Raw genomic sequence first — 20791 nt, forward strand, 5'->3', positions numbered from 1 at the left:
TTTATTCAGCCCCCCGGGTGCCGCTGCCTGTCCTGCTTAGCAGCCAACTTGTCCCGGGCCCGCTGTGCACATAGGAATTTGTTCATAGTTTTGTTTTTTTTAAACTATAGTCCAGCTCTCCAATGGTCTGAGGGACAGTGAACTGGCCCCTGTTTAAAAAGTTTGAGGACCCCTGATCTATACAATGGAATATTATTCAGCCATAAAAAATGAATGAAGTACTAACACATGCGACAGCACAGCTGAATCTTGAAAACATTTTGCTAAGTGCAAAAAGGCATTTACCAAAGGCCACCTATGGTATGAATCCATTTATATGAAACTAGAGGCCCGGTGCATGAAATTCATGCACAGGGGTGTGTGTCCCTCAGCCCAGCCTGCACCCTCTCCAATCTGGGACCCCTCGAGGGATGTCCAACTAAACGGGCAGTCAGACATCCCTCTCACAATCCAGGACTGCTGGCTCCCAAATGCTTGCCTGCCTGCCTTCCTGATTGCCCCTAACCACTTCTGCCTGCCAGCCTGATCACACCCTAACCACTCCCCTGCCAGCCTGATTGATGCCTAACTGCTCTCCTGCCAGCCTGTTTGCCCCTAACTGCCCTCTCCTGCCAGCCTGGTCCCCCCCAACTGCCCTCCCCTGCAGGCCTGGTCCCCCCAACTGTCCTCCCCTGCAGGCCTAGTCCCCCTCAACTGCCCTCCCCTGCAGGCCTAGTCCCCCCCCCAACTATTCTCCCCTGCAGGCCTGGGTCCCTCCCAACTGCCCTCCCCTGCAGGCCTGTTCCCCCCGTAACTACTCTCCCCTGCAGGCCTAGGTCCCCCCCAACTGCCCTTCCCTGCAGGCCTGGTCACCCCCAACTTCCCTCCTCTGCCAGCCTGGTTCCCCACAACTGCCTTTCCCTGCAGGCCCAGTCGCCCCCAACTTCCCTCCTCTGCCGGCCTGGTCACCCCTAACTGCCCTCCCCTGCAGGCCTGGGTCCACCTCAACTGCCCTTCCCTGCAGGCCCAGTTGCTACCAACTTCCCTCCCCTGCAGGCCTGGTCACCCCCAATTTCCCTCCTCTGTCAGCCTGGTCACCCCTAACTGCCCTCCCCTGCAGGCTTGATTGCCCCCAACTGCCCTCCCTTGCAGGCCTGGTCCCTCCCAACTGCCCTCCCCTGCTGGCCATCTTGTGGTGGCCATCTTGTGTCCACATGGGGGCAGGATCTTTGACCACATGGGGGCAGCCATCTTGTGTGTTGGAGTGACAGTCAATTTGCATATTACTCTTTTATTAGATAGGATATCCAAAATAGGCAAATTCATAGAGAGAGAAAGTAAATTAATGGTTGCCATAGGCCTGTGTGTGTGTGGTGGGGGGGGAAATGTCTGCTAACTGGTAGTTTCTTTCTAATGTGATAAAAATGCTCTAAAATTTACTGTGGTGATGGTTTTGTGCAACATACTTTGTGTATGTAAACGTACTAAATACCACTGAACTGTATAATTTTAAAGGGTGAATTTTATGGTATGTGACATGTTTCAACAAAGCTGTTACATAAAAAATTTTTTCCACAAATAAAATTAGCTACAGACTTGAGTTGTCCCCTGAACAATTTTACAGGTTGCCATTCATGTAGACGAAAAGGTGAATGGTGCTCCCTTGGTGTAGGCTATATGGTGGCCCTGCTCAGACATTTTACAGATAAATCCTACCAAACACTCAGAAACATGTAATTCTAATATTATAAATTTTTCCATAGAATAAATAGGCAACATTCTCCAACTTGTTTGTGGTTGGCATAATCTTAATTCCAAATCCAGGCAAGGGTAGTATAAGAAGGAAACATTATAGGTCAGCTCATTAAATAGATTTAAGGATCCGAAACAAAATATTACTTTATGGATTCCAGCAATAGATTAATAGAATATTACACCATGACCAAGTTGTATTTAAATGCAAGGCTAGTTTAACATTAGTAATCAATCAATGTAATTCACCACATTAACAACTTAAAGGAGTCCTTTACGACCACCTCAAAAGATATAGAGGGGGAAAAAGGTCCTGTAAAATTCATTTCTAATTAGAGAAAAAAAATCCTAGGAAACTAGAAGATTATCCTTAACCCAATAAAGGTTATTTACACACACACACACACACACACACACCCCTAACATTCTATTAAATGATGAAATGTTGAAAGCATTTCTTTTGATTACAATAAAGAGGATACCAAGATGCCTGCAATCAAGACTGCTATTGCATTTTAATAAGCTCCCAGGTGATTCTGATGGTGGTGATCCAAGCTCCCACTTTCAGAAACCCTGGGCTAGAGAAACCATTTGCCTGTTGAGATGGCTCCTTGCTCCTGGGTGCCCAAGTCCACCCACCTGCCCAACACCATTCCCAGCCGTTTGCTGGCCTATGCTTCCTTTCTTTCATAATAATCCCACTGCTTTATTTAACTTACACACACACACACACACACACACACACACACACACACACACTGAGTGGCCAGATTATTATGATCTCTGAACACATAATAATCTGGCCACTCAGTGTATATCCTATATAATAAAAGGCTAATATGCATATTGTCCCCTTGACTAGGAGTTTGACCAGCAGGCAGACCGGCCAACCGCCCATGTCCCCTCCCCCTGGCCAGGCTGGCCGGACCCCACCCATGCATGAATTCATGCACCGGGCCTCTAATATATATATACAAGCACTAAGTGGCCAGATTATTATACGTTCAGAGATCATAATAATCTGGCCACTCAGTGTGTGTGTGTGTGTGTGTGTGTGTGTGTGTGTGTGTGTTTTATTTTAGAGACAGAGGAAGAGAGAGTGAGACATAGAAACACCGATGAGAGAGAAACATCAATCAGCTGCCTCCTGCACGCCTCCTACTGAGGATCGAGCCTGAAACCCAGGCAAATGCCTTAAGGGGAATCAAACCAGCAACCTCCTGGTGTCTGCTACAATGCTCAGCCAACTGAGTGAGCCACACCTTCCAGGCTTTTCTATTTAATTTTTCTTGGATCTTCACAATAGCCCTGTGAGACTGGCCTACCAGATACTACCTCCATTTTACAGATGAGGAAACTGAGGCTTAGAGAGTTTCCAGTCTTGTTAGAATTCCCACAGTCAGGGGCAGAGCTGGGAAATTCTCTTTGCAAAGCACCTCAGGGAATCCTCCTGCCTTGTGCCCCTGAACTAAGGCATCTGGGACGGTCATGTGCTTACCTGTAACCTGCAGGCCAAGGCTGTAGTTAATAAAAGATTCTCAATTTGACACAAAATGCCCTTGTTTCATGTCAAAGTGTCATGCTATATCCATATGAACTTGCTATCTAGACATCTCTGTTGTCTCTAAATTGGGTCTGTGTAGGAATCAATGCCTAGATATTTCTTCCATCCCTTAGCTATTTGTTCAAATCTTTAATAACTGGCGAACATACCCAGGCCTGTTTTTAGCTACAAGGGAGACTAGAAATTAGGAGGCATATCCCCAAGTCCCACCTTGTGAGGAAAGGAGAAACTGCCCTTTCCTGTGAGTAATCTCTCAGCCAGGAAAGCGCCAGAATTATAACTCTGACAATGCCGAGAGGTGGTAGGTGTCCTGCTGTCCAGGGCCCCATGGATGAGGCTCAGAGAGGATGGGGAAGTGCCTCAGGCCACACAGCTGGTTAATATACAGGGCAGAGGTCCTAACCAACAGCTGGAGGGCCTTGGGGAAGGGAGAGGACATCTGCAGCTGGATGAAGAAGGAAGCCAGGAAGGGAACAGAGCGTACGGGGTAAGAAAGCCTTCTTACAGGGATCAGGAGAATGTCCAAGCTGGCGGGGAGACTAAAGAGACCACTGGTGTGGCTAGAGAAGAGGGTGCATGGATGGGAAACCGAGCAGGAGGTGGGTAGGAGTCAGGCCTGCCAATACCGGCTAGGGAGCCTGGGTTCGAGTCTGTATGAGGGGCTGTTCAAAGTCTCCTGCCCACACGCTCTACCGATCCAAGTCACCTGGACAACTTAGGAAAGTCAATAATAATGATGATAGCCAATATTAGTTCACCATATGCCAGGCACTTCACATGAGTTATCTCATGTAACCCTCACTGTAATCCTAGGAAGCAGATACTATGATCCCCCCATTTTACAGATGGGGAAATTGAGGTAGGCAGATTAAGTATTTTGTCCAAGGTCACTCTGCAGACTGTCTTAGGACCCACAGAATCCACCAAAAGTAAGCTTAACATTTGCATGAAGTCTCCTATTTTAATTTTTTATGCAAATTATGCATTTTTTCTCCTTAATATACTTGCACCTGTTTTAATATCAAAAATTGTCTTTCCCTTCTTTCACCAAATCCTCCTGTAACACTACCTTCCAGGTGGGTGGAGCCACTCTGTTTTCTCATCTGGGGCAGGAACTGTGGGCATGATGCTGGGAAGCCCAGTAGAGGTTGTGGGAGCCCAAGGAAAGTTTTGATGTTGGTTCTCCACCTCTGATTAGTGCCATTTTACTCAAAAGGATACTGTCATCTCCATCATTTACAGAAACTGGACAGAGAAGACATGTTCATCTTTTTAGCTTTCTGAAGTTTCCTGGTCCTCATCTTTGGAATTCCAGCAGGTTACCCAAAGTACCCATTGAGACCACTCTCCACTTCTTTCCTGAACATTCTCTGAACCCGACCTTGACCAGAACACCCCGGGAGATGTCTGATGATCACCATTCTGAGTCCCATACCTGCCCTAAGGTTTCCCATCTTCAAGTCTTTGCTCACACTGTTCCTTCCACCTGGAATGCTCTTCCCACAACCCTCACAACACATCTGAAAGGCGGCCCCTTCACTGGGCCGTCCCTCATCCCTTCCTCTAACCTGCTGTCAGTGGCCAGTCCCTCCTCAGACCCTATCTGTCCCTCTCCTGGGACACACCCTAACCCACTTTGCAACAGAGGTGCTCGTGCAAGGGCAGTATTTGTATGTGATTATTCCACAGAGTAATGCCTTGTACAGAGTAGACAGTCAATAAAAACTTAACGAGTGAATGGGCCAAAGAGTCACCTTGTGTCCCCACTAATCACAGCCACTAGTGCTCTGTGGGTAGAATCAACCACCGAAACATTCGCACCAGGAAGGCAAGTTGATGGCCCTGTGGGCCCCGAGCCAGGTGCTCTGCTCAACAGCCAGGGAACCCAGCTTCATTCTGAATTGGTCTGTTACCTGTTGCATCCCTCATGTCTTCCCACCGAACAGCCCTGCTTCGTCTTCGATTTCCCCTCAGTGTCATCTTGCTGGAATCACCCAGCTTTACCCACTATCAGGGAGAGCATCTGGCAGTGTATCTCTTAACCTTCCATTCATGCTGCTGTGGAGTGCTGTCCGCGCTTGGCGGTCAACCACGTGCCACTGAGCTCTCCCCTCCCTCCGGACACCCTCCAGATGAGAAGTCCCACCCTGAGCTAACACTTCTCCAGTCAAAGAGCAAGGAATTTGGACACCGAAACAAGGGTATCATGAGACGATGTTTTCTGTGCAAGGGAAGGAGGGCTTGCACCAGTTGGCCAGAGCACAGCTCACAAGAAGGCCGGCCTCACCAAAGGCTTACTATAGAAATGCAGACTGCCAGGAGTCCCGGTGTTCTGGGATGACTGCCCTTGAGTTCCCAGGCAAGGGGACCAGGGCAGGGCGAAGGCCCACCAACACCCTTCTCATCACCTGCCCAGCCTGGGCCTCCTGTAAGTGATGGGGACAACAGCAAAGCATGTGCTGGGGTGTCTTCACTGCTGGCCCGAGTTCTAGCACCCATGGGAGGATCTAAAAAAACCCTCTACCCAGCAAGATGATGTTGGCTTCACCTCCTCCGCTCGAATCTGTAGTCTCAACGACGTCACTTCAGGATAAAATACAGATGTCACCGGGAAGGGTTATGTCATAAACAGTTTCGGGAGCATTTCCATTTCCAGGTTTGCGGTAAGTGAAGGAACAGGAAGCTCTTCTCCCTGAGGAGTCTGGGAGGAACGCTTTGGAGAGAGCAGGCCTGCACAGAGCTGACTGAAGACAGAGCCATCCCCTGTTGCAGAGGCCACATCCTCGCCAACACCTGGAGCTCAGCCATGCGAGGGAGGGCACCTACCTGGGGCATCTGGTCTATGCTGAACAGCCTGGGGAGCTTCAGGCTCAGCATCTTGAGGCCGGTGGGGAAGGCCAGTGGGTGGTCGCCGCTCTCTGTCACCAGGCCTCACTTGAAGTGCTCACATGGCCTGGGGAGCCTCTGGCCAGCGGGTGCCCGGGCTGCTTCCCTGAAAGAGGAACGTGAAGAAACCCAGTCAGGTTCAGCCCAACTCCAGCTGGATCAAGACTGTCAGGTTGTTAATGGACCAGACCTTGCTTATGATGACAACATAACCAGGCTTTCTTAAAACCAACAGCCAAACTATCAGGCCGTGGAGTCACTCCAAGAGCACTGGAGGGAAGGTATGAAATCATAACATGGGCAATCACTAAATTGTAGAGCTGGAAAGGGCCACAGGGGTCACCCGAGCCCCTCACATTGCACATGTGGGTCAGAGGGGTGGATAACTTCCCCAAGGTTGCACAGCTAGGGGCGGGCCAGGACCGCTCACTTCCCACTGCGCCACGTGCTGCCCCTGGACAGATGGTGTGACCCACAGCTGCGTCCACCCAGTGGGCAGAAGGGGACCGAGAGCCATGCTCCCAATCACCCAAAGAGAAGCAGCTCTTCCGGAAGGCAAGCCAGAGCGTGTCTGCCCCAACACCAAAAAACCAGACCAGGAAAATCCATCGCACTTTCTGGAGACAGAGCAACTCGGACTAACAAGGTTGTTTACATGTAGGATTAACACTGCTTGCCCTAACCGGTTTGGCTCAGTGGATAGAGCGTTGGCCTGCGGACTGAAAGGTCCCAGGTTCGATTCCGGTCAAGGGCATGTACCTTGGTTGCAGGCACAACCCCAGTAGGGGGTGTGCAGGAGGCAGCTGATCGATGTTTCTCTCTCATTGATGTTTCTAACGCTCTCTCCCTCTCCCTTCCTCTCTGTAAAAAAAATCAATAAAATATATTTTTAAAAAAAGACTGCTTAACCGCTGTGACTAATGTGAACTAGAGAAACTCAAGTCCTCGGGACAGGCCCAAGGAACAGAAAAATACAAGCTGGCTTAGCAAAGGAAGAGCAGAGCTCCGAATGTACCATCATCAATGCTTCCTCTACCTCATTGTCATTGGGCCCAAATCTGCCACCTCTTAGAGCCCCCCAGAGGGTTCAGTCCCTGTCTCTGAAGGCCCTAGGACCCTGCCCGTGCCTCTGCGGTGGCCTGAGCCACATCTGCCTGCAGGGAAAGCTACCTGCCTGGGCCTAGTTCCTGCTGCTAGAGAGGACGCTCCGGATGCTTGGAAACTCAGGTGTGTGCCTGGCTCATCCTGGGCCTTCATAAAGTATTTATTTAATTCTGTTAATTTAGGCAATGCTGTTCCTCCTCTGAACTTAAAGTGTGGTGTTTTTGTGTGTGTGTGGTTTGTTTATACTTTTACTTCTTATAGTTCTTTATGCTCTGTGTGTCATCTGGAATTATGTAGCAAAATCGATTGTATTTGTTTCATTGTCATAAATGTGCCATCTTAACAACACTGATGTAAGTATTACTTACAATAGTCAAAAGGTGGAAACAACACACAGATCTATCAGCAGAAGGATAAACTAAATAACAAGTAAACAAAATGTGGGTGTACAATGGAATGTTATCCCACTTTCAAAAAAAATAGAAGTTCTGATGCATGCTACAACATGGGTGGGATTTGAACACATTATGTTAAGTGAAATAAGCTAGTCACAAAAGGACAAATGTATGGTTCCGCTTAGTGAGGTACCTCGAACAGGCAAATTCACAGAGACAAAAAGTAGACTAGAGGTTGGGTGGAGGGAAGACTGGGAAGTTTTTTAATGGGCATAGAGTTTCTGTTGGGGATGATGGAAAGTTCTGGAAATGGGTAGTAGCGATGGTTGCACAACAACCATGTGAATATTCACTGAATTGTACACTTAAAAATGGTTAAAATGGTAAACGTTATGTTGCACATATTTTACCACATTAAACAAGTTATGTAATATTTCCAAATTACAGAGTAATAAAGAGAATAATTTTTTAAAGCACATGTACACTTTACCCGGGTTAAAAAGCGAAAGTTAATGCTTTGCAAACAAACACCGCTGATGTGAGTGGGACACCGCGCACCTGGGTTCACTTCGTTTTCCAGGTCTCAGTGGCCAAGCTGGCAGCACCACGGATTCACCCAGTGGCAGGACACGAGGCGGAGGCCCAGCGCTGGGGGCATCTCAGGTGCACCAGAATAACCCAACCCACGCTGCATCTCTATAGACCGGCCCACCTTGGTCCTCTGGTTCTCCCCGGAGTCCCCCCAATGTCATGGGCAGGAAAAACAAAAGAGATGGTCCTACTCTCACAGCACACACTATCCAGGGAGAGGGAGGATGACCACATGAAACATCAAAAGTGAGGGTAGCCCTGACCGGTTTGGCTCAGTGGATAGAGCGTCAGCCTGCGGACTGAAGGGTCACAGGTTTGATTCCCGTCAAGGGCATGTACCTTGGTTGCGGGCACATCCCCAGTAGGAGGTGTGCAGGAGGCAGCTGAATCGGTGTCTCTCTCATCGATGTTTCTAACTCTCTATCCCTCTCCCTTCCTCTCTGTAAAAAATCAATAAAATATATTTTTTAAAAAAGTGAGGGAAACAGGGCTTCTGGTCAGAAGGCAGAGCAGGCACATGCTGTGCTCGCCTCCCCCCATGACCACATCAACATTATAGCCCCATCACCCCGAGAACCATCTGAAGACCAGTGAACAGGCTCCTGTAACTAACGGGCTGAATGTCAACTGTAACTGAAAAAATAAAGTAAGATAATAAAAAAGTGAGAGGTCATGCAAGTGGTACACAATTCACCCCCTGCTTCATCCAGCCACTGTTCACTGCATTTTTATCATGTGATGAGGACGGGGAGGGCTGAGGTGCAGCTGATTACTCTCAGTGGGCTGCTGCAGCTTGAAGGAAAAGGTGAGAATTTAACGGACATAAACATGGTAGAGGTTTGTGACACACAGGATAGAGGGGAGTGGCTATCCTCCGTACCATTCTATTTTTTGTTACATAGGAAAAAAGATGGATAAGGCTGTCCCTGTTCCCAAGAAATGGATAAAGAAAGAGATGAGATCGCTATGCACCAACCAACTAGCACAAGTCACCCTGAGAATAGGGGAGACCTTCACCCAGTCTGCACCAAGCCCGCGAGGTCACCCTGCCGCCTGCTTTATCTCGTTCACCCTCACCATGCCATCTCAGGAAGCTGGCAGAGCAGGGGAGGACCCGGGACTAGATTCAAGCCACATGGCTTCAAAGACCGGTTTGCCATTTCCTTTGCGACCTTGGGCAAGGACCCTAACTCCACCTGCCTCAGTGTCCTCATCTGTAAAATGGACACAATAGTAGTACTTTCTTCACATGGTTGTTGTTACGATCAAAGAGAGAGAAGCCATATAAAGGGCCCGCTATCAAGTAAGGCTCCAACCAATGCTTGCTATTATTATTAATTTTCACAGAGAAAATTAATTGTATATTTTACAGGCAGGAAAACTGAGGTATCAAAATGTTAGGGGGCTTGCCCTAGATGACACATGACTTGCATTTGAACTCCAGCCTGGCTGCAGCCAGGGTCAAATGCCCACCTTGGCTAAATTACAGACGACTTTCAAACAGCTCCCTGTTCATTAAAACCACTATCATTGTGTCCGGTAATGCAGTGTTCTCCAAACTGCAGGTCACAACCTGTCAGTAGATCATAAAATCGATTTAGTGGGTCATGACTAGCACTTAAAAATAGGATAGTATGAAAAATAATAGAACAGAATATCAGTGTATTGCCTAGAGTAAGGTAAGTATTGCTCTGCGATATTCCTCTTGGTTATACGTGTTAAGTTATATATGTTTGTTATGCTATTCTTTTTATTTTGCAGTTTATTTTTTATTATTTTTAAAATAAATCTTTATTGTTCAGATTATTACAGTTGTTCCTCTTCCCCCCCCCCCCATAGCTACCCTCTACCTGGTTCCCACCCCACCCCATGCCCTTACCACCCCCCCCCACCGTCCTCATGTATAGGTGTATGATTTTTGTCCAGTCTCTTCCCGCACCCCCAACACCCCTTTCCCCCAAGGATTGTCAGTCCACTCCCTTTCTATGCCCCTGATTCTATTATATTCACCAGTTTATTCTGTTCATCAGATTGTTTATTCACTTGATTTTTAGATTCACTTGTTGATAGACATGTATTTGTTGTTCATAATTTTTATCTTTACCTTTTTCTTCTTCTTCCTCTTCTTAAAGAATACCTTTCAGCATTTCATATAACTGGTTTGGTGGTGATGAACTCCTTTAGCTTTTTCTTATCTGTGAAGCTCTTCATCTGCCCTTATTCTGAATGATAGCTTTGCTGGGTAGAGTAATCTTGGTTGTAGGTTCTTGCTATTCAGCACTTTGAATATTTCTTGCCACTCCCATCTGGCCTGCATAGTTTCTGTTGAAAAATCAGCTGACAGTTGTATGGGTGCTCCCTTGTAGGTAACTAACTGTTTTTCTCTTACTGCTTTTAAGATTCTCGCTTTGTCTTTTGCTCTTGGCATTTTAATTATGATGTGTCTTGGTGTGGTCCTCTTTGGATTCCTTTTGTTTGGGGTTCTGTGCGCTTCCTGGACTTGTAAGTCTATTTCTTTCACCAGGTGGGGGAAGTTTTCTGTCATTATTTCTTCAAATAGGTTTTCAGTATCTTGCTCTCTCTCTTCTTCTGGCACCCCCATAATTCGGATGTTGGTACACTTGAAGTTGTCCCAGAGGCTCCTTACACTATCTTCATATTTTTGGATTCTTTTTTCTTTTTGCTTTTCCGGTTGTGTGTTTTTTGCTTCTTTGTATTTCAAATCTTTGACTTGATTCTTGTGATACTCTAGTCTGCTGTTGGATCTCTGTATATTATTCTTTATTTCAGTCAGTGTATGCTTAATTTCTAGTTGGTCCTTTTTCATATCCTCGAGGGTCTCACTAAATTTATCGACCTTTTCTAGAAAATTCTTGAAAAACCTTATAACCATGGTTTTGAACTCTATATCCAGTCGTTTGTTTTCCTCCATTTCTTTAATCTGTGACCTGTTTGTTTCCGCATTTTGGCTGCTTCCCTGTGTTGATAGAAAGGCTTTGTGTGCTAGGTGTCCTCTAGGGCTCAGTGGCTCAGCCTCCCCAGTTACCTGAGGTGGACACACTTGGTGCACCCCTTTGTGGGCTGTGTGCACAGTCTTGTAGTTAAGCCTTGATTGTTGTTGGTATCACTGGGAGGAATTGACCTCCAGGCCAATTGGCTGTGAGGATCAGCTGTGTCTACAATGGGAGAACTTCTGTGCTGGAGACACCCTTATGAGGCAAGACTTGCTTCAGTGGGGCTATGGTGCTCACTGAGTCTGCCCCCTGAGTGTGTCCCTTATGGATCTGCGGAGTTGTAATCTGGATGGTCCCACTCTGACCACTGGGTGCACTGGCTCTTGGATCTCCAAGGAGGTGCTAATTTAGCCTCTGCCTGAGGCCACCCAGCAGGAGCTACAGAGAGATCTGCAGATTCCTCTTCTTTGTTTGGGGTTTGGAGGCGCCCAGATGAGGCCAAGCTGTGAAGCAATGCAATCTGCTATGGGGCCTTGGGCCTTCTTTTGGATGTTCTGGGTCTTTCTGACTCAGCTGCAGTTTGTTAGGTAATTTTAGATTGCAAAGGACCAGGCCATTCATATGCAAAAGCCTCTGTGCACAGCTTGGGTGGGGTGTGGTCTCAGGGCCGAGTAAACAGCAATGACTTACCGTTAGCCCTGCCCTAAGAGGCCCCGGGTCTCAGTGTCCCACAGTAATCACTGCAAGCACCTCTGAGGGAAAGCCGCCCTCGAGTTTTGTCCTATGCCAGACAGTCTAGTTTCTCCCCGTATGAGTCTGGGTCCCCAGAGTCTCCCCCGGAACTGAAGTTCAGAGCAGTTGGGATCGTGTGTCTCCCTCCCAATTGAAAAAGCCAGCCGCGTGCTCAGTTGCCAGCCCTTTCCGCATGTGCGCCTCCGTACCTCTGCCTCCTGCAGCTCCTCTGAGTCTCAGTGTGCTTTTCTCTTTCCTTCTAGTTGTAGAATTTCCACTCAGCCAGCCTTCCTGTGGTTCTGGATGATGTCTGTTTTGTCTTTTAGTTTTAGTTTTGAAGTGGTTGTGCGAGGCAGCAAGTTCAGGTGTTTACCTATGCTGCCATCTTGGTTTCTCTGTTATGCTATTCTTGCCAATATTTGTGTACTGGGTTAGGAAAAAAGGTATTTCTCACGGAAGGTCACACTCAAAGTTTGAGAAAATGTGCGAATGCCATTGTGAGGAACTATGGCTTTTAAAAATGTCATCTAGAGTCACACACACCATGATGTGTCTGTGGAATTTGGGGGACCAATGCTTCCAGATATCTGGACAAAACAAAGGCTGGACTAGAAGCCCCTCCTAATGGTCCGTGGTATGTTTTTAACAAGCACCCTGGCCACCTGAGTTTGAGAATGTTCTAACGGTGGGACCCCAGCTCCTCAGAAGCCTTCTGATGAGGTGCGACAGGAGGGAGGCGCATGGGCGGGGGACCCAGGGGAGGCAAGGTCAGGTCTCCCCTGTGCCGTCTCCTAGATATGACCTCGGCTGGGCTGAGTGACTCTCCCTGACTCATTGTTGTCATCGGTGAAATAAGGGTATTGATATCTACCCAGTCAGAGCTGTGGGGAGTTAAAATGAAATAACAGATATAGAGTTATTATACAAATTCTAAGTAAATACCAGTAGTGTTACTCTCCTCCTAGTCGTAGTGCCACTGCTATTGCTATAAATCACGACACACTCAGGAGAAGGGCCCATCCGCAGTCTTAGGATGGGGGTTTGTAACCCGAGGTTAATAAAATTATAGGTAAAATTGTGTGTGTGCACATGTGTCTGCATGTGTGGGCACATGTGAGTACATACCAGTAAACATGTATGTTTGTGTCATGGGAGACAGGGCCGTGGCTTTCAGTGTTGTCCCAGTGAGCTGGAAAGGTTCAAGACCCTTAGCCCCTTTCCAGGCCAGGAGTCACCGGGCCGGCTCTGATGGTGGGAAACAGGTGGACTCTCTGAGTCGTGTCCACCCGTCGGTGAATGAGAAGAGTGTTCCTTTGCAGAAACCTGCTCCTGCACCCAGACACTGCCCTGCGGTCTGGAAGGCATGCCCTCCCCTCAGCAGGTGTGCTCCAGAGACTCTAATCTGCAGGCTGCGCTGGCCTTGCCTCTAACAGGCGTGCCCACACCCCGGCAACCAGCCTGGCTCCACCCACGGGCCACGGGAGTGGTTCTCACTGCAGACCCTGCTCTCCCCGGGGCTGAGCTGGGAAAGCGGGCCAGGGGGGCCCGGCAGGCACTGTCAGCCCGCTACTGAGCTGGGGTAGTGCCGGCACCATTCACCACTGTGGGCCACCCAGAGTGAACCAGGTGGGGAAACTGCTCCCAACCTCCTCCCTGAAACTCCTGGGAATCTCCCCACTCCCGCCAGGCTTCAGCCTATCCTCCAGCTGTGAACACCTTCTCCCTGTCCACTCTCTGGCTGCCTTCCAGGCCCAGCCCTCCCAGGAGCCTTCCCTGTTCTCTCCTTCCCCTGAGCAACCCCAGACATGTGAGAGGGTGGCAATCACAGACTGTGGGTCAGGCGGATCGGGGTTCCAGGCCAGGCTTCTCTACGCACACGTACAACCCTGGGGCACGCTGCGGAGCCACCTCAGCCTGGTCTCCTCCCTAACTCATAAGCTCGGCAGTGAGGGAAACGATGCACACGAGGCTCTCTGCCCAGGGCCGGCCCGCAGCACCTCAGCAAATGGCAGCTGTTATGGCCTTCGTCACATAGTCTCGGATTCTTCTAGGTGTGGTTGTTTCGGTGCCTATAATTTAGATTTCTTGAAGATGGGGCTAGATCTGCTTTTATATAAAAGAAGAGACAATAGCCCTGGCTGGTTTGGCTCAGTGGATAGAGCGTCGGCCTGCGGACTGAAGGGTCCCGGGTTTGATTCCGGTCAGGGGCATGTACCTTGGTTGCGGGCACATCCCCAGTGGGGAGTGTGCAGGAGGCAGCTGATCGATGTTTCTCTCTCATCGATGTTTCTAGCTCTCTATCCCTTTCCCTTCCTCTCTGTAAAAAATCAATAAAATATATTTAAATAAAAAAAAAGAAGAGACAATAAAAACTTACTGTTTTACTCAAAGGCAGCCCATTTGTTTATCTGCCCATTCCTTCATCCATCCATCACACAGTGAGTCTATGTGCCAGGCACTGACCCGAGAGAGGGGGACTCAGTGGTGTGACCACAGCTGAGCCCTGGGGAGTTCCTGTAGAAAAAGAGAGCCATGCAGACCAGTGCCTGGGCAGGTTAGATGCTAGCGGGTGATGAAAACAAAATTCTACGGAAGCATGTGGTGGGGACGGGGTCAGATTTCGGGGGAAGAAGCAGGGGAGGGCTACAGCTTTACAGAGAAGGTGACATTTGTTGTGAGCGTAGAGATCAGAAAAATCTGTCAGTTTGCAGAGGGCACAGTGTGCACAAAGGCACACAGCAATTATAGGACAGCAAGTCACCCTTTGGGCTCCTTTAGTGAGTGGGAGGTATGTGTCTTCTTCTGGCTAATTGGGGGCAAAGTTGGGGAGTGTGTGTGTGTGTGGTGGCAGGAGGGAGCCCAGGGTTGCCACGAGGGTGGTGGCAACCCCACAAGGGAGATAGTTTTTATCTTTTTTTTTGGGGGGGGGGGACATTTTCGTTCTCAAATGTTTCCCCATGCTTTCCTGCTCACCCACTTTCTGGCAGGAGGCTGCCGTGTGGGCAGGAGGGGAGGGAAAGCTGGTACAGGGTGGCATTCCATGGGGCGACTCCTTCTCACTGCCCTGGAGACCTCCGCTCGCTCCTGCCGAGGATTCCAGCATCCTGCCACCCAAAGCTGTGTTTGCCCTCACCTCTCCCCGCCCTAAACTGTACTTGCTGGGACATCCGCTCGCTCCTCCCTGCAGCTACTGAAACATGTGATTTGCCCAGGTCGCTGTCTCTTGCCACAGACTCTCTCCCTGTTGTCGACTGCACCCAGCAGCCATGCGGGCATTTACTCCGCGCACAATGAGTCCCCACAGCACTCCAGTCTGCGTGTCCTCCAGGCACCGAGGACACGCAGACTTCCAGACTCCTTAGGTCTCTCTGAGTGCCTCTAGGAGCTCACGTCGGGTAGAGAGATGAGACGGACCAGAAACTGTCCAGGTGCAGGGATGGAAACTCCAAGGAGCACAGAGAGGTGAGAAGAGCTGAACACAGAGTGTGGGCGAGACAAGGAAAAGGAGGGGCGAAGTGGGATGAAAGTGCAGAAAGCAGAGACTTTGGGCTTCTAACGTGCTTTTAAAAATAACGGGATTACACTGTCATGGGGGATACATGACATTATCATTGGTCAAAGCCCATCCAATGTACTATAGGGAGTGAACACTGGTGTTGACAATGGAGTTAATACTAGAGGCCTGGTGCATGAATTCGTGCACAGGTGGGGTCCCTGGGCCTGGCTGGCGATTGGGGCCAATCGGGGCCAGCTGGGGGAGGGACTGCGGGAGGTTGGCCGGCCACAGGAGGTTGGCTGTGGGAGCGCACTGACCACCAGGGGCAGCTCCTGTGTTGAGCGTCTGCCCCCTGGTGGTCAGTGTGCGTCATAGCTACCGGCCAGTCTTCCGGTCTTCTGGTCCTAACGGTCGCTTAGGCTTTTATATATATAGCCTAGAGGCTCCGTGCACGAAATTCGCGCACGGGGGGCGGGAAGGGGGAGGTTGTCCCTCAGCCCAGCCTGCACCCTCTGCAATCTAGGACCCCTCCGACTGCCTGTTTAGGCAGAGTCTTGAAAATAAACAGGAGCACAGCAGCCACAGAGGAGAGAGGGCATTCTAAGCTGAGGGTGCAGCAGGAGCCAAGGGAAGGAGGTCGAAAGAGTACACAGTTCTGGGAGCTGTCCGATGTTCAGCACCAGGGGATGGAGGGTGTGGAGTTGCAGGCGGCCAGGGTGGTCCTGGAGAAGAGCCAGATGAAGACTAGTGCACCCCATCTGAATGTGGTGGGAATGAGTCCCTAGGGGGCTGGTGAGTTAGGACTTGGGGCGGGGGGGGGGGAGGGGCGGTGTCTCAGGGATGGTGATGGGAGAGAGGATGGTGACCCTAGGTCAGATAAGGAGAATTCTGAGGAGTGGATATTAGTCCATTTCAAATCCTGGCTCCATCATTTACTGCACACCTCTGGCAGATGACCTAATCTCTTCAACTTGAATATTCTTATCAGTTAAAAGAGGATAATGAAAGTATCAATGGCTCCTGTGAGGATAAAAGACCATGGGATCTATCAGAAAACAAGCACTCAATAAATGGTGGCTATTATCACCATTGCACCCCAAACCATCTGAATTCTGCATTAATGCTCCCTCATGCTCCCTCTGCCCTTGGTTTGTAATTCTGCATGAAAACAGACTGCTTCCCTCTGGCTCTGACCCACCTCTCAGGCTGGAGCTGTGACTAATGGGCGCTCCATGTGCTGCAAGAAGGGGTTGCCATGGCGACCTTCCAGCTTGGCTTTTGGACTCCGTGAGTGACCTGAACCTTTTCTTTGTTCCAGCTATTCCAGCTATTCTAGATATTTGCCACTAGGCGACTTGTGCACATTTGAAAAAGCCTGCAGGATATTCTTTAGCACATTGTAGAGAAACATTGGAAACAATCCAAACTTCTGGCAAGACAGAGCTGGCTGGTTATGGTACACCCATGCAAAATTGTACTGTGCGGCTATTAAAAATGTTACAGATCTGTGGTTACTGACAGGAAACAGTGTCACAACTTGTTGTTAAATGAAACCAGCAGGTTATGGAACAACATAAATCTTGTAACACCACCGATATATAAAATTGAGTTACATTTAACAGCTTTTATTTATGGACAGAAAAGTGTATGGAAGGATGTTCCTCAAAGTGTGCACGGTGGTTCTCTCTATGCAGTAGAGGTCAGATCTGGGGGTTTACTTTATTTTCTTCTTTACGCTTTTCTAAAACACAGTTTGCCTAAATGAGCATGTGTGCTATTATTGCCCAGTGCACGAAATTCATGCACAGGTAGGGTCCCTAGCAGCTGCCAGCTGCTGGCCAGGGCCTTCCTTCGTTCCACGCTACCCCTGGTGGTCAGCGCACGTCATAGCGAGTGATCGTACTCCTGGTCAGTCGAACTCCCGAGGGGACACTTTGCATATTAGGCTTTTATATATATGCTAGAAGGCCTGGTGCACGAAATTCGTGCACGGGAGGGGGGGGTTGTCCCTCTGCACCCTCTCCAGTCTGGGATCCCTCTCACAATCCAGGACTGCTGGCTCCCAAATGCTTGCCTGCCTGCCTTCCTGATTGCCCCTAACCACTTCTGCCTGCCAGCCTGATCACCCCCTAACCACTCCCCTGACAACCTGATTGATGCCTAACTGCTCCCCTGCCAGCTCGATTGCCCCTAACTGCCCTCCCCTGCAGGCCTGGTCACCCCTAACTGCCCTCCCTTGAAGGCCTGGGCCCTCCCAACTGCCCTCCCCTGCTGGCCTGATTGCCCACAACTGCCCTCCCTTGCAGGCCTGGTCCCTTCCAACTGTCCTTGCTGGACATCTTGTGGCGGCCATCTTGTGTCCTCATGTGGGCAGGATCTTTGACCACATGGAGGCAGCCATCTTGTGTGTTGGAGTGATGGTCAATTTGCATATTACTCTTTTATTAGATACGACAGAGGCCTGGTGCATGGGTGGGGGCCAGCTGGTTTGCCCTGAAGGGTGTCCCGGATCAGGGTGGGGGTCCCTTGGGGCATGGGGCGGCTTGGGCGAGGGGACTGTGGTGTTTTGCAGGCCGGCCACGCCCCCCGGCGACCCAAGTGGAGGCCCTGGGATCTGGGATTTATTTATCTTCTATCATTGAAACTTTGTAGCCTTGAGTGGAGGCCTGGGCCCTCCAGGGTGTGCGGAAAGCTTGGCTTCCTCCATTGCCAGGGAAACCCAAGCCTCCTGCTCGCTCCGTGGCTGCAGCCATCTTGGTTGGGTTAATTTGTATACTCGCTCCTGATTGGCTGGTGGGCGTGGCTTGTGGATGTAGTGGAGTGATGGTTAATTTGCACATTATTTTTTTATTAGAGAGGATATAGACTAGAGGCCCAGTGCACAAAATCGTGCACTGGTAGGGTAGCCTAGCGGCTGCTAGCTGGATACTCCCTCCCTTCCCCGGCCAGCCCTGCCCCCTGGTCAAACTCCCAGACAACTCCTGGTTGAGGGGACAATTTGCATACTACACTTTTATTATATAGGAGGATTAGCAGAGCAACAATACCACTAAAAGGAAATAAATGAATGAGTCCTCTAACCCTTGGCCGGTCTTAAAGAAATTAGCTATGTGAGCCAAACCATGGCACGTTTGTACTGTAAATATTTGCAAATCCATTGCAAACAGTGGCATGTCTTCACACACCTACCTGAGAAGCTTGTCTGCCTGGGCCCTGCCAGGGGCAACAATGGCCTGGCAATCCTCCATCAGCGTGACTGGGACCCAGGTCCTAAAGCCAGATAACTCATGCATTTTGGAAAAACAACCGCCTTTCCCAAGTCAGAGGCCTAAGGGGACTCCTCTGTCATCACCATGGTGAAGGCAGAGGTGGGCAGGAGTGCCCTGCACTGGGAGCCCTAGATCATCAGTCAGCAGTCACACACTGAGCACGTCCTGTATGCCAGGCCCATGCCAGCCTTGGAGATACAGGGAAATGGGGCAGACAGAGGCCTGCTCCCACGGGACTCCTGGCCTCCTAGCTATGGGGCTCGAGGAAGGGTTTGGAAATCGGAACTCCTCTGAGTTCCTGCAAGGCCCTGCCCTCCTGACTCATGGCCCACACTTTATGCTCCTACAACAAAATCGTTGGGTCCCCGCTGGAAGGTCCCTGAAGACCTGGCTCCTTAGTATATGCTCAAGCTTTCCACAGCCCACCCAGCCCCAGCCCCGCCTCCCACCAGCCTTGCCATATGCCACGCACACCATCACTGGTCTCTGCCCTTTAACATGATGGCTTTCACACCTCCATGCTTTTAGTACTTGCTGTTTACTCAGGTGAGACCCCCCTTCCTCCACTTTCTCTTCTTGACAAAATTCTACCCATTCAAGTCTAAATTCCAGTATCACTTGAAAGGGTCTACATAATCTCATCTGCAAACTTCACAATGACATACCAGTGCCCTGGCTCCCACAGGTCAAGACTGGCCGAGTCTGCCCTGACCGGTTTGGCTCAGTGGGTAGAGCGTCGGCCTGAGGACTGAAGGGTCCCAGGTTAGATCCTGGTCAAGGGCATGTACCTTGGTTGCAGGCACATCCCCAATAGGGGGTGTGCAGGAGGCAGCTGATCGATGTTTCTCTCTCATTGATGTTTCTAACGCTCTATCCCTCTCCCTTCCTCTCTGTAAAATATCAATAAAATATATTAAAAAAAAAAAAAAAAAAAGACTGGCTGAGTCTTTCTGGTTCCCTGCTGTGTGCGAGGTGCTCAGCCCAGGACTGGGCACCGTGTTGCTGCTGAACGAATGCACGTTTGCTGAGCAGCTGAAGGACTTCTGCCGCCTACCACAACCTGAACCCTAGTGGCAGGGTCTGGCAATTTCTCTAGAACCTTCTACCCAGTAGTTGGCATGCTTTATTCATGAATCCTGTACTTCAGTGCCCAAATGGAGTATGCTTGGTTCAAAAATTATTTTAGAATTTTTAAGATCTGAAATCTCAAACCAACTATTAAAAAAATGTATGAGAGCCCTGGCTGGTGTGGCTCAGTTGGTTGAGAGTCGTCCCGTGCACCAATAGAGTGCTGGTTCGATTCCTGGTCAGGGCATATGCCTGGACTGTGGGTTTGATCCCTGGTGGGGGTAAATACGGGAGGCAAACAATCGATGTTTCTCTCTCACCTTGATGTTTTTTTCTCTGAAATCAATAAAAAGACTTAAAATAAATAAGAAAGGAAGGAAGGAAGGAAGGGAGGAAGGAAGGAAGGAAGAAAAGAGGAAAGGAGGAAGGAAGGAAGGAAGGAAGGAAGGAAGGAAGGAAGGAAGGAAGGAAGGAAGGAAAGAAGGAAGGAAGGAAGGGAGAAAGAAAGAAAGAGGCAATTGGGGAAACCTGACCATTGGATATTTCATGATCATGAGAAATGGTCAGGTTTTTTTTTGTTGTTGTTTTTTTTTTTATTGATTTTTTCAGAGAGGAAGGGAGAAGGATAGAGAATTAGAAACATTGATGAGAGAGAAACATCGATCAGCTGCTTCCTGCACACTCCCTACTGGGGATGTGCCCGCAACCAAGGTACATGCCCTTGACCGGAATCGAACCTGGGACCCTTCAGTCTGCCGGCCGAACTGAGCCAAACCGGTCAGGGCGAGAAATGGTCAGTTCTTAAAGTGCAATAACAGGACTATAGTTATGTTTTTTTAAAGGGCCCTTTCATTGAGATATGTACTGAAGTAGTTAGTTACAAATGAAATGATATGAAGTCTTGGACCTGCTTCCACAGAGTCTGCTTGGGAGCAGGGGTGATGGGTAAGGATGGATGTGAGAAAGCCTGGCCATGAGCTGATGACTGTGGAGGCCAGGCA

At 49.4% G+C, this 20791-nt stretch overlaps 1 protein-coding gene across 1 annotated transcript in view; it reads right to left on the bottom strand.

Annotated features, from left to right (window-relative positions):
* The window catches only part of PAQR5 (progestin and adipoQ receptor family member 5), a 78995-nt gene that overhangs the window by 39202 nt on the left and 19002 nt on the right, over positions 1-20791 (bottom strand). The window contains exon 2 of the mRNA XM_080668500.1: positions 6122-6287. Within this exon, the coding sequence (XP_080524626.1) occupies positions 6122-6172 (51 nt within the window). The 5' untranslated portion in view covers positions 6173-6287. The remainder of the gene's footprint in view (positions 1-6121; positions 6288-20791) is intronic.

This window comes from Plecotus auritus (genome assembly GCF_963455305.1).
Source record: "Plecotus auritus genome assembly, chromosome: 1".
NCBI lineage: Eukaryota > Metazoa > Chordata > Mammalia > Chiroptera > Vespertilionidae > Plecotus > Plecotus auritus.